Genomic DNA, 13,614 nt, shown 5'->3' on the forward strand with positions numbered 1-13,614 from the left:
AGCTGACTTCCTGCCCTTTGGGCAGGGGGCTGGACTCGATGATCTCCCGAGGTCCCTTCCAGCCCTAATGTCTATGAAATCTATGAAGCCCCATGCGCCACTTGGCTGGGCAGCAGCTGCAACCCCAGCCCCACCCCAGCCTTCCTCCCTACTGGGGCCTCAATATCCACCCACACCCCTCCACCACTTAGCCTGGTGAGTAGCTCCCACAGGTGTCTGACAACCATGTACATGTTCATGCAGGTGGTGCCCCCTGCCTGACTACCCTCCTCCTACTCCCTCCCAGCCCGTTGCAGGCTGGAACTCTGCCAGCCTGCAGAGAGCTCTTTGAAAAAAATGCAAAATCTGTGGGTTTCTCCAGTAAGATGAGAAATACATGTTTTCCTCTGGTAAAGGAGGAAATCTATGTTTTACTTCATTTTTCCATGGGAAATGGAAAACCCAGATCTCTGTCCATAACTAACTTGATTTTAAAGTGTCAGATACTTGCACTCAGAGAAAACCATTTCTTCTTAATATTCTCCAGTACAGGTGACATTACTGGAAGAGGACTGTCAAGGTTCACAGGCCCCAGAAATGTAGTCCAGTCTACCAAATCTGTTTTAAAGAAGCTTGGGGAAAAAGAGTCCCGCCACTGGTTTCCAATGCTCTAAAATGTGGCCTTGGACTACTACTGTGTCAAGAACACTGGATCTATTTAATTACAGAAACAAAACCACTTCCTCAGCCACCCTTTGCCACTCTTACACATAAGCATTCAAATCTGTCCTGCTGAAGAAAAGAAATAGGAACGCTTCTCCCAACCGCATCATTTACAGCACTGTGGGCACCTCTGGCTGATCCAGGAGCACTCTCAGTAATAGTCTCTTCTCTACAGCATGCATTCAGCACCTTCAGCACCAGCTGACTGCTGGATCACAGTGGAAAGGGAATGGACCAGCTCACACCCTCCCTGCTAGGCTATGGGAACCTCAAAGGAAGCTGGATCAAATCTCAGTTGGCTCAGTTTCCCTCCAGTACTGCAACCCAGTAGAGAGGGAAAAGAAAGCTCATAACCATCATTCAGTTATGACTCCCTCATTCCTAACCCCATGCCCAACACAGGCCAGAGCAGCCTGGACGCTTCTCTTAGTTCTTGCTAGCTAACTATGGTCTACTAGAGCCCACAGCTCCACCGGTGATTCTTAGAAAGCAATTCCTCCTCTGAATTCCTCCACTCTTCCAGATGTCAAGGAACCATCAATCCCAAATGGTGTGGTGCCTCCGTTACATGAAGGAAGCAGGATAGGAGAAAATGCTGACTGTGGCCTTGGACCCAATCATACTTATGTATTCAAATTATGTATTTGCCTGGTAGGCTGGAAAAGTTGGACAGCACTAGGGTCCCTAAAAAGTTGATCAGTTCCTTGAAACCTAGAGCTGCAATCTGAATGAACTGCCAACCCTTCTGCTGGGCAGTCCAGCCCATGTGAGTCAATTCCTTCAGAGAGCTCATGTGCCCACCTGTTTCTTTCTTCTAACCTCAATGTACTGAAATATTTAAGAAGCCAGATCAAGACTGTCATATTTACTACTATTCCTGCTGTTTACAAAAATAGACAGAAGGGATGAGGAAAACAATGCACACATGCAGATCCACAAACCAAAGTACAGCTTCCAGCTCTAATGTTAGGCCTCTCACCCTTGACAATGTCCCTTACAGCAGTCACGGAGATTACAGAACAAAAAAATTCAGCGTGTAGCCTGCCAGTAGCTGGAAGACAAGGGAATCCCAGGTAGCATGTACAAGTGCAAAATAAACACATGTGGACATCGGGAACATTTTCTGATTTACCAGAGAGGTATGATGCTAGATTTAATGAGGGCTGCTCCATGTGTTTATGCCACAGACTCACAGGCAACTCACATTCTTCAAAAGAAACATCTGATAGGGTAATTCAAGGGAGCCAGACACTTGAAAGATATCTTGTAAAGCCTGACAGGTGGAGAAGCTAGTGGCAGCCTACAATCCCCTGATACAACTGGCTCTGTGATAAAGCAAATATTTCTTCCAAATTGGCCACATTTAACAATGTGAAATGCTGCCCCAAGCTCAAAGTGCAGTTTCAATATATTTCTGCTAAACCTTTACCTTCACTCCCTCAGGCATCTGGCTTTTAGCAACAATGACTGTCAGAGGTGAGTGTGGGTATGCATTAATCATAAACAGGCTATTCTCCTGTACCCTAGAAAAGCAACATCCATCGCAGTGGCTTAGTGAGAGAGCCTGGGGAGATGAAAGCTATGCACAGCTAATGCTGGATGGTGGAGCAGCTCAATTCTCAGCCATCAGCAGTATTTATTTGTATTACAGGAAAACCTAGAGGCCATCATCAAGGATCATGGCCCCACAGTACTTTATCTTGTATAAACATGGGGTGAGGAGGGGGAGAAAGAAGGAGGATGACAACATGGGGTGAGGAGGGGGAGAAAGAAGGAGGATGACTCCTTATCCTCATGGTACTTACAATCGGGGCAGGAGGGAAGACGCAGTAACAATGGTATGAACATGTCTGTCCATAGAGTAGCAATACATACACCGTACCTTGATGTTTGCCTCAGCAGCACACATGGGCCAGCGGCTGTTACAAACATTGACACCAACCCGCAGCAGGGAAGAAGGACTTATTCTTTCTTCCCAAAAGCAGTGTGTGTGTGAATGAGAAAAGAAAGGTAGGTCCTGAGGAAAATGGGGGAAGGGGGAGAAGGATGAAAGTATAAAAAAAGTTAACATTGATCCTATCTAACAACAAAATAATATTAACATAAGGTAAAACTGATCATATAGCAATGAGTTTTAACAAATTGGCATTGCAACCCTGGCCAAATGTATGTACACCTTTTTCTTTTACTTCTCATTTTCATTTGCAAAAAAGGAAGCAAAACAAAGCTAACACTTATTTTCACTTACTATGATTATTTATGGTTTTATTTTTGAAAAGTCCAAGACAAACAAAAAATATATAGAAAAACTGGAGGGAATCCAGGGAATAACAACTTGTCTTTGTATACGTGTATATAAAAATGTGCCAATCAATACCCTGTAGCTAGGTGATCGGGTAAGTATTGTGATTAAAGAGCTAGCAAGACTGATTTACTAAAAAAGATTTCAAGGGTAAAAATTAGTTTTATGTTGTGAAGCAATGACTAGAGGAGAAACATGAGAACAGTATGCAAGAATATGAATGACACAACCACTACAAAGACAGCAAACCTTTTTCAGATAGCTATAACAAAATAAAAATAAGACAAAGAAAATTTAGGGTAGATGTCGAGAAAAAAAGTTCCCAACCAAAATAACCCTAACATTTGGATAACTTACCTGTAGAAATGGCAGAAGCCCTATTACTTAAGATATTTAAAACTAGACATTTAAAACTTTTAGACCAAAAACAAACATGTAAACAGCAGGTTGAGTTAACTGACCTACTGGGGTTTTCTATCTCTAATTTCTATTTAAATGCAGAGTGATTTGGTTGCAAAATACAACTAAAAATATGTCAGCCTTGACGGTGCTGAACAGTTCAGTGCCTCTCTCATGATCACGCCCAGATAAGATCAATAAGCTACGCGTTCCTCAGTCTTCCCTGCCTTGAGGGGCTTAGCCCATTGGCAGCACACCAGTGAGACACAAATGCAATGGCAGCTTTCTTCCTTCAACACATAGCTCTAGGAGGAAGTATCATGGTTTCATTTTACCCAAGACATTGGTAGTTAAACTGCTTGCCCAAGACATGGAAGATCTGGGTCTAATCCTGCTCTGCATAATGGAAATCAAACTCACATCTCCCACCTTTCAAAAACAACCCTTACATCAGGCTGCAAGCTATTCTAATAGCGAGCTCTTAACCCTCCCACTGAAGTTATTCCACTTGTTTCAGAAAAATAAAAGCTTCATTGATCCATAGGCAATGAAGAGCGAATATGAATATAACACTCTGCCCTAGTGGTTAGGACATTCCCTTGGAAGGAAGAGAGCTCCAGTGGCTGCTCCAATGAATATTTAGGTATTTAGTATTAAACGGTCACTGAATAAAATACTTAAAAACACAGCCTTTCGAGTAGGAATTGAAACACAGGTTTATGCAACCTCTGTGCACAAATACCCAACATTTCAATTTTTCTATGAAGTAGTTGCGTGCAAATGGCATAATCTCTGGCTCTAGTACTACAGTAGTCTTGGCCTATGACTGGTATTCCTCCATACAAATAACAATTCAAAAGGGATTTTTTTTTCACTTTATAGTTTTAGAACTTTTTAAAGATTCCAATTTTAAATAAAAACAGAGGGAATGGAAGGGACTCTACAGGTCATCAAGTCCTGAGCCATGGCAGATCATCACGTAATATCATCCCATTCATAAACTTTGGTATAGCGACAACCAGACCACAGAAGCTTATTTTCAAACTCTGTTTTATTCATGCAGATGTTTTTTTCCCCAAGAGGACTCAATTTTCATTATATTACACATTCTTTGTTCTAATGCTCGTTTAGCCATAAGTGACAGTGATAGGAATATTTTGTTTGGAAATACACTAGGGGCTCAGACTCCCAGCAGTACACATTTTTCATTCTGGGATAATGTCATCTTTTTTTCTATGTAAATGTGAACAATGAATACATACATGACAAAGGTTTCTTTCTTTTCAGGAGGGACAGTGTCTATCCTTTAGTAAAATCATGGTTTCCCCAGCTCGGTCCTTCAGTTCCTCCTAGTCTACTGAACGTTACTGGAATTAAAAGCTATTTCCTTATTTTATGCTCTAAACATCTTCTCTTTTTATTAATTTCTAATGTTGTCTAGTCAGTGAACAGTACTGCCAGAGGGTAAAGTCTAGATACATTTCTAATGAAATGCAACTCATTCAGGTTCAGTATATCCACGCACACATCATATATCAGCAATTTTAGAGAGATTATTTCAGTATTTCATGACTGTCTTTACTGTTGGTTGCTATATTTCTTTTACGTCTGTTTTCATTCTATCATGTCTCTCCCCCAAACACACATGCTCTTCTGAGCACCTTTCCATCTTGCTATTGGCAACAGCAGCAACAAGATTTCCTTTACACTAGCAACTGTTGCTAAAAACTTTGCTCCTCTCCTTGCTGAATCCTGAAATGCTGAAACTCACTGTAATCCAACGTTCTGATGAGGACAGAGGTTGGAACTCATTTATTCAGAAGTCCAGGCAGAAATCCAGAAGTCTACTTTAAGAAAATGCAGGCTGAAGGGGGGGTGGGGGTGCATCTGTGCGCACAGAGGTGCTGCCACCATTACCAGGAAGAACTGGTACAAGGCAGGGAGAGAATCAACAAGAAGTACACTGCTGAAACAGAGAGGAAAATAAAACAAAGTCTAGTTCTCTTTTTATTAACATCTTAAACTTGTAAAATAGTGCTTTTTACCTGCCTGAACCAAGAAGTTTGCTGCTTTTCCTGGGGATTTCTACAAGTCTCTTCAGAAATAATTTATTGTTTATCTATGGACACACATAATGTAACTTAATGTTATTTTCCCCCATGTCAGAGAATCTTTTTTTTAAAATCCTCCCTATGGGAAACTTGCCTTCCAATCTGAAATATTTCTGTCATTTATCAAAGTTCTGTGACATCAGGATATTTTACCACATGCTCCTTTTTGTTCCAGAAACAGTCATCTGGCCACTCTTGATAAACAGCAAGCACCAAAACCTTGCCACAGTTGGAATTTTGCCCAGTGTAGATAAATAATTATTTTTGCTGTTACTGATATTGCTAAAGTAATATTGAAGTCAATCTTCTTTATGGATTCCAACAGCACAATCCATAGCAAACTGAAAAAAACAGAAAACCAATTAAATAAAATATCTACCAAAAGAATGTATTTGGTACACAAGGGATACTGTAAATCATATGTGCTGACACAGCACTGAAAAGGGTAACATTTCCAAATTTAAGAAAATATTTTGCAGGTGCATCTACACAAGACGCTAAATGTGGAGTAGACTAATTCTACTGCACATTACAGCATAAAGGCAAAAGCCGTGCTGTTGCACTAATGCACAGTACAATTAGTCAATTGCACATTAGTGCCACTTTAAAGGTGTGCAACAACACTACTGCGCAGTAGCACCAATTACTGTGCATTTCGTTAGTACCTGTTATTACAGATACTAAACTTAATGCACAGTAACCACAGCTCATTAACAGACATATGCATTTGGTAGACATGCACTGTATATCATATACTAAAAAAATCCAGATGAATTGCTCTATTAAGCCCCTGGTACACATTACATAAATTAGACAATTAACTGGAGAATCACACAATAAATTTAGACCAACCATATGTGCAAGGTAAGACTGGCCACAAGTGCAATGTAATTATCAAACAATTAACTGGTTAATCACTCATTAAATTTATACCAGCCACGTGCTAAGTAATTATTGCACAATAAAAATGACTATCCAGGTATAAAAAGAGCCAAGCATCTGTATAGTTAGTGCTTGAAAGTCTGTAACAACTCTATAGCTGATTTCTACCCCATTTTAATTTGAATGCATAACAGGGACCATAGGTGAGCAAATTTTTCTGTGCCTTTTGCAACAGCTGGACCTTGACTACTGTTGTCCCCCTGCCTTATCTGTGGCAGGTGCTATGCCTTGTGGTTGTCAGGGTTGATTGTGTAGTTTTACTAATAGGTTAGACCAGGGGTGTCAAAAATCCTGCCTATAGAGCCCTATCATCTGACCCCGGTGCTCTGTCACAGAGCACTTAGGTGCCCTGGGCCTGAAAGCAGTGGGAGAGACCCCTAGTGGCAAGAAGGGGGAGGCTTAGCTGCCAGGCACCAGGTGCACCAGGCACCAGGTGCTGGTTGCTAGGGCAACCAGTGAAACCAGCTGACAGGAAGGGGCAGGGCTTAGCCCTTCTTAAGCCCAGGCAGGAGGCCAGGAGAGCAGTTCCCCTCCGGTGATTGAGGAAGGAGGAACTTGGCTAATACAGACAAAGGGGAGAACTCTGATGGTAGGAACATCCCCTGATCATTGGGGTGGTCTCTCTCTCTCTCTGGTAGGGATTGAATGCTGTTTGACCGGATGGTCTAGCTTTTATGTTGTAGCCCGGGGGCTTTGTGTCCTTGTGTTTACTGTTTACCAGAGGACCAGGTGAGGATATTAGGGTATGGAGGAGGCCTCATAGGAGCTCCACGGTAGCGTGGGGACCCTGGCGCCAGAGAGGGCGCAGCGTTTGGGGGCGCATTGACCCCAGCCCCAGAGCAAGGGGGGGCAGTGAGGAGCCCCAGAAGTAAAGGACAGGGCCAAGGCATAACAGGGCCCAGGTCAAACCACATCAGTACCATCTGCGAGGCTTGGGCTGCGGTGTAGGGAAGGAAAAGGAGCCACAGGTAGTGCCCCCTGGCATCAGGGTGCGTAAAATGGGCAGCCTCCCACTAATTACATCAATCAATTAATCAATTAAGATCAAGGCATGGCAGGCAAGTAAGCAGGTGGTTGGCCCATAACAAGAGGGCAGAGTCACTCCTAGAAAGGCTCTGATAGTGATACTCCTGTCACATGTTGCCTCTGGGTCTCTCATTGGTGCGCTGCATCCAGCATATCCTGGCCCTGGTCCCATGTGTTATATGCCGCATGCAGAGCCCATCTGACAGGCTGCACAGGGCATGGAGGCGGAGGCCAGCACATATGGCACCCACAACTGCAAGCAGTACATGAGGCCAAGCTGGGGAGCACACTGCATGTGGCACTCATGCCAAACCATCCCTGCACACTGGACCCATGGCCAGTCCAGACTGGGTCGACAGACCAGTAGCAAATGCCATATCCAGCACTCAGGGCTGGGCTGGTATGGGTGCTCCAAACTGATCACACACACTGGTTGTAGCATGCACCCCAGGCTGGTCCTGTATACTATGAGCCACCCACAGCAATGACACCAGGCACCTAATGTGCATGGCAGGGGCCAGGGCTGATGCATGCTGTGCAGAGCTGGAGCTGGCACACGCTGCAAATAGTACATGGAGATGTTCTGGGGTGCATGTTGCATGTGGTGCCTGAATCAGACCAGCCCTGCATGCTGGCTCCATTACATAGAGATGGTTCCTGGACCTGATCCAGCTTACAGACTGGCCGCACTCTCCTCATCTGGTTCATAGGGCCAGATGAGTTTGACACCCCTGGGTTAAGCAATGGATTTGTACAGGATGTTTTGGATAGGGATGATCCTGCCTCTGGGAGGGTGTTGAACTAAATACTAGTTGGCTGAGGTCCTATTCAGGGGGTACCAAACATATGGCCTGTGGGCTGGATATGATCCATGGAACCATATGATCTGGGCTGTGGCTCTTGGACTGACCCTTCATGCCACATGAATCAAGCAAACCAGTCTGGCACCCAGGCTGGACCCGGTGCCATAGGCACTACATGCAGCCCAGGTGGCCAGCATACAGCACATGCTGCATGCAATGCCCATGCCATAGGCACTACATGCAGCCCAGGTGGCCAGCATACAGCACATGCTGCATGCAATGCCCATGCCAGTCCACACTGGAGTGCCAGAGCTGATGTGCAGGACCAGTCCAGCAGGGCACCACATGCAGTGTGCACCTTTTGCCACATATTCTGCTTCAAATGCTGCTCTGGGGCAGCTGCATGCAGGGTCAGCAGGCATGTGGCGCCCCCATCAGACAAGCTCTACATGCTAGCACCAACATGACCCTATCGGGACCAGCCCCAGAGCCAGTGCACACCACCACTGCGAACAGCATAATTCCCATGCCAGCCCTGTGCCATGTGCAGTGCCCACAGCTCCAGGTCCTGTGCGCCACCTGCAGCAAAAGTCCCAGAGCAGGGCCAGCACTTGCTGCCCACAGCACAAGGGACTGGGCTGCAGATCAGCGCAGACTCCCATCCGGCCCATGTGGCTAGATAAATAAAACACATCTTTCTTTCTTTAATAAACAGCTACTAATAGTGAACCTTATTAAAAGCATACACATTGATTTACCAAATCCTTGTGCTATACAGGATCAAGACACCAACCTACTGGGCAAATGAGTGACTGCACAGATTGATTACTGACATGACAACAAACAAAAAGGAACAAGTGCAACCATAAAACCAGAGACTTAAGAACTAGTTGGCTGAAGTCCTGTTCACAACATTTTAGCAGTCTACACACAGTGTAGGAGCATCCTATGAATTAAAAACAGAACCGAATACAGGTTTCATTCTTCAAGTAGATATACTTTAATTTTTATTTTTTTAAACATCAGTTAGCATTAATGTATAAAGGGTATTCCCCACTGAGGTCGAAAAGAGTTCAATTTTCTGAAGAAACTGTTTACTTTGTAATAAAAGACGAATGGAATGGCTTTAAGTTCCCTGCTTCTAAAGAAGATTAATTTCTTTAAAGCTTTTCTCTAATAAATAACCCCCCTCCCCCCCAATTCAGGTCCAAGTGTTGTGTTCTTAGTAATCTTGAAAAGCTGCGTATTAAACTGAACAAGCTATAAAGATGATTTGTACAACTGGCAAACTAAACATTGTGAAATACACCTTGGGTATTGTTAGTTGGTCAGTTAAGTGAATGTGAGTCAATAACTCCTGGTGATATTAATAGCACATTGTGTCACCCATCTGTCAAGTCTTCAGTTTATGATTTTTTTAAAAACAGGTTAGGAAATTAGTCCATACTAATTAGTTCCAAACCTTTGTCTGGATGTAACAGTGCAAAGCAGATTTCTATGAACAAAGAGACATGGGACAGCGAAAGCAAATACTACGTGCGGGACTAAACTGAGCAGCTATACTCCTGACATTAAAAAGGAATAGCTTTGCAGGACCTGCATCTCCAACACTGCTTTTAGCTATATAGACTACAGCCAGGAAAGGTCAGAGACACGCTTGCTGCTTATAGAATTTATAAATAATTAATCCTTCAGAATAGAGACTAGAGTAATGAGGACACAAAACAGGAAGCAATTTACATGCCTCCCTGCACAGCTCTTTATTAAGAGAATGAGGAAAGTATACTGTGCTCTTCCTAGTTATTCAAGCTCACTTTACAACCATTGCAACCATATACTCCCCTGTGCTATCAAACGCAACATTTCCCTAATTCTAAAAAAAAACTATGTTAAGAAAGGATAATAAAAGTACACAGCAGAGTTCTAAAGCAGAGAAAAGAGAGGGAAGGTATAACTTTAATTTATGGCCTCCTCTTTAAATTTCTCTTAGGACACCTCATGCAACTAGAAATTAAACGCTCTTTTTATTGAGGCTCAGGAGGATTTACAAGATGTGCACAGAGTGCTTTTTAAAATTTATTTACATCAACCAGCCTAAGCTCTTTCCAACTTTATTTATTTGTCCTTGATCCACACAGAGTATTGGATGGTGGTACTTTCAGTGAACTACTCATGCAGGTGAACATCTTTCTGAGAAGCAGCTGCCCTCTCATCTTTTATGATTATTTGTCTCTCCATCAGGGAGTGCAAAGGCATAATCCTACTGTGTGTTTCCCCCTTATTTATTTTACTAGGTGAGGTGTTTAACAGGATATATGGTTGTCTGGAGCTCATCGCTGTCAAATGTTCAATCACTGTAGCTGTAAAGTGCAAAGGAAAGAGGTTAGCTCCTCAGTTCACAAAATGCTGCGTGCCTCCAATGAAGTGCCATATGTCCTCAGTGGTACTCTCACTCAGGCTCTTACAGTGTGCCCCTTAGGGCCAAGATCCACTGGTATTAATGAAAACCTTTCCATTGGCTTCAGTGAACTTTAAATCTGAGCCACAGAGCTTTATGACTCAATCCGGCACCACAGAAGTCAACAGGAGCATCTGCCATGGAATATAATGGTGCAAGATCTGATCCAAAGTTTGCAGCTCTCCCCAATAATTTGTTCACTTAGTGTCCTGCTCCTGGTACTTCCTGCTTTCTAATATGGATAGAAAACTTGATCCAAAGCACAGTGAAGTCAACAAAAAGACAACAGTGGATCAGGATTGGGTCCTCAGCTAACATTCAGCTGTTATCTGAATTCAAAACACATATACATGATGGTGAAGTTTGCTTTCCTCATGTTCATGTCATCCTTACTACATGAGCTTGATAGACTTTTCTACCTTTCCCCCCAAAAAAACTAGTTCTTTACACTTCTTGCTATCTCAGATAACTTCTGTGTGGTATACTTTCTTCCTCATTGCTTTCAAAGTAGTACCGCTAACTCATATGCTGCCAATCAGCCTGACATATACAGAGAGGACCAACTCTAATAAACAAGGAAGGAATGAAAATGCCTATCACATACATATTTCTTAAAAATATCCTAAACAAATGAAGCAGGTTCTCAGGGGGTCGATAATGGGACACTGAGCCTTTCATCTCCAGGTCCTGCATTGAAACATAGCCCCATTGGGGAGTGATTAACTGATGGCTGGCACAGTAAACAACATACTTTGGAAATAGCTCAGCAGAACGAAGTTTTTTGTCACTGAAATACAATATAGAGCTTCTACTTGAATTAATGTGAGAAAGCTTCATCACACGTTACTGAATTAGAAAGTGAGCAAACAATAAAAGAGCAAAACAATACATCAAACCGTCTATTCCTTCACTCTGACAGTTGTCATTTATCTTTGCTCAAGAAGAATATTTCACAGTACACTAATAAATAAAAGGTAGCATATTGTGGAAAAATAATGAAATCCTAGCCACATAAACCCCCACTGCAGCATCTATTATTAAATCTTTGCAGAGAGGCAAGGAGAAACCACCAGTTATAAACACAGATTAGAAAGTGTGCAGATTAGCAAGGTTCCAGTGCAGTCATTTTAGAGCACACAATACCTTGCATGAAGCAGTCACTGTCTTTATATGTTGATAACTAAACTTAAACCAACTTTAATACTGAGCTCTGTAAGGAGCTAACCCTAACAGGCTGCAAGCACTGACCATAGAAATAAATTGCATTACTCTAAGAGCAGAAATAGAAACAAGAACAGAACTGAAGAAGTAGCTGATGCTGCTGATTTACTGTGCTTTCTACAAAAAGAAAATGGCCATCAGTATACACTGCTTCCTGAGCAAATCAGAAGCTAGCTCTGAAAGTTTCAGGGTTTGTGATGTTTGTCTCCAACTCTGATACGTGAATATATCTAACTATAAAACATGAATGCAAGCAGCCAACCTGTTCAAGAATATCACTGCATCCTTCTGCCTGGAAGAACTCCACGGTTTTGGTGACACCCTTTCCTCCCCAAATGAAGAAGCACAAAAGTGGATTTGACAACCCAAAGGGGAAGATGCTAATCCATAAATCTGCAGGAAATTCAACACCAGCTTTCAGAACAGACCGAAGTTTAAATAAACTCTACATAAGATTCACAAAGCTCAAGTTCAAACAGTCTGGGATCTCAACTGACTTGCAGTACAAGCAGATGAAGATTTTCCAGAAACACTAAAATCTGGAGGAAAAACTATGCTAAATTTTAGTAACAAGATTTCGGTGCCTATAAAGTTATATTGGACATTAGCCAGAGACTGGTGCTATGTTGTATTTACTTATGATGCCACAAAAAATTAAGTCTCATTCAATAAAGTCTCAATAAATTACGCGGCAGCAAACTCCAGAAACCATCTGTGCAAATATATGCCCATCGAGTTTGAACACACAGAGCAAATAAGAGACTGTCTGACTGTGAAAACTAGTTTAAAAACAGATAAGGTGAGCTATACCAGAGGAGAATTTGGTCCCAAACACTGAAAGCTGGTGTTGAATGCTCCATAAAAGTATGGATTAGGGTCTTCCCCTTTGGGCTGTCAAACTCACTTGGGTGCCTCTTGATCCCTGCTACATATATTATGCCATTAACTGGTGAATCACTGTAGACTGGCCACACGTGCCAAGTAATCCCCACACAATTAACTGGTGAATCCCGCAGTAAATGCAGACCGACCAAGATAACAACTACTATTTGACCCCAACGGGAGCCAACCTGCTACACGGTTAGTGCTTCAAACCATGTGCCCCCGGCTCCATAGCTGGTTTCTGTCCAGCCGTGATTGCAGCGGGTGGCAAGGCCCCAAAAGTCGCCTTTTCACCTAATTCGCTGGTGTTTCTACAAAGAGCATCCCGTGGGACGTGGCAGCCTGGTGCCAAGTGCCCGCCGCGCCCGGCCGCAGCCGCGGAGGGCAGAGCGGGGCTGGCTTCCCTGCACGAGGGGGGCAGGAAACGCGCCGCGGGCGCTCACCCCGGAGGGAGGCCGCCTGCCCGGCGCGGGATGCCGCACCCGCCACTCCCGCGGGAATAACGCGTCCCCCGCAGGCGGGGAGGGCGCCGGCCGAGCACGCGGGGCTGGAGGGTGCCCGGAGCCCCGCGCCAGGTGCTGCCTCCCGCTCCCGCCGCAAACTTTGCAAACTTGAGCGGGACGCGGGGGACGCCGCCGCTGCCGCCGCACCCCCCTCCCCCCGCCTCACTCACGCTGCTGTTCTCGCCCGTCCAGTGCACCATCGCCTGGTTGTGCGACGCGTCCCCCTTGAGCACGAAGGAGGTGCTGAGCAGCGAGACCTGCTCCC

General features: G+C 43.9%; 1 protein-coding gene across 6 annotated transcripts in view; it reads right to left on the reverse strand.

Annotated features, from left to right (window-relative positions):
• The window catches only part of SORCS2 (sortilin related VPS10 domain containing receptor 2), a 940,675-nt gene extending 927,067 nt beyond the window's left edge, over positions 1–13,608 (reverse strand). For all 6 annotated transcript variants that reach the window (XM_019553064.1, XM_019553063.1, XM_019553062.1 and 3 more), the window contains exon 1: positions 13,520–13,608. In XM_019553064.1, coding sequence (XP_019408609.1) covers positions 13,520–13,549 — 30 coding nt within the window. In that variant the 5' untranslated portion in view covers positions 13,550–13,608. The remainder of the gene's footprint in view (positions 1–13,519) is intronic.
• Between the last annotated feature and the right edge of the window lie 6 nt (positions 13,609–13,614).

Source organism: Crocodylus porosus, unplaced genomic scaffold, assembly GCF_001723895.1.
Source record: "Crocodylus porosus isolate Cpor-Errol unplaced genomic scaffold, CroPor_comp1, whole genome shotgun sequence".
Lineage (NCBI taxonomy): Eukaryota > Metazoa > Chordata > Crocodylia > Crocodylidae > Crocodylus > Crocodylus porosus.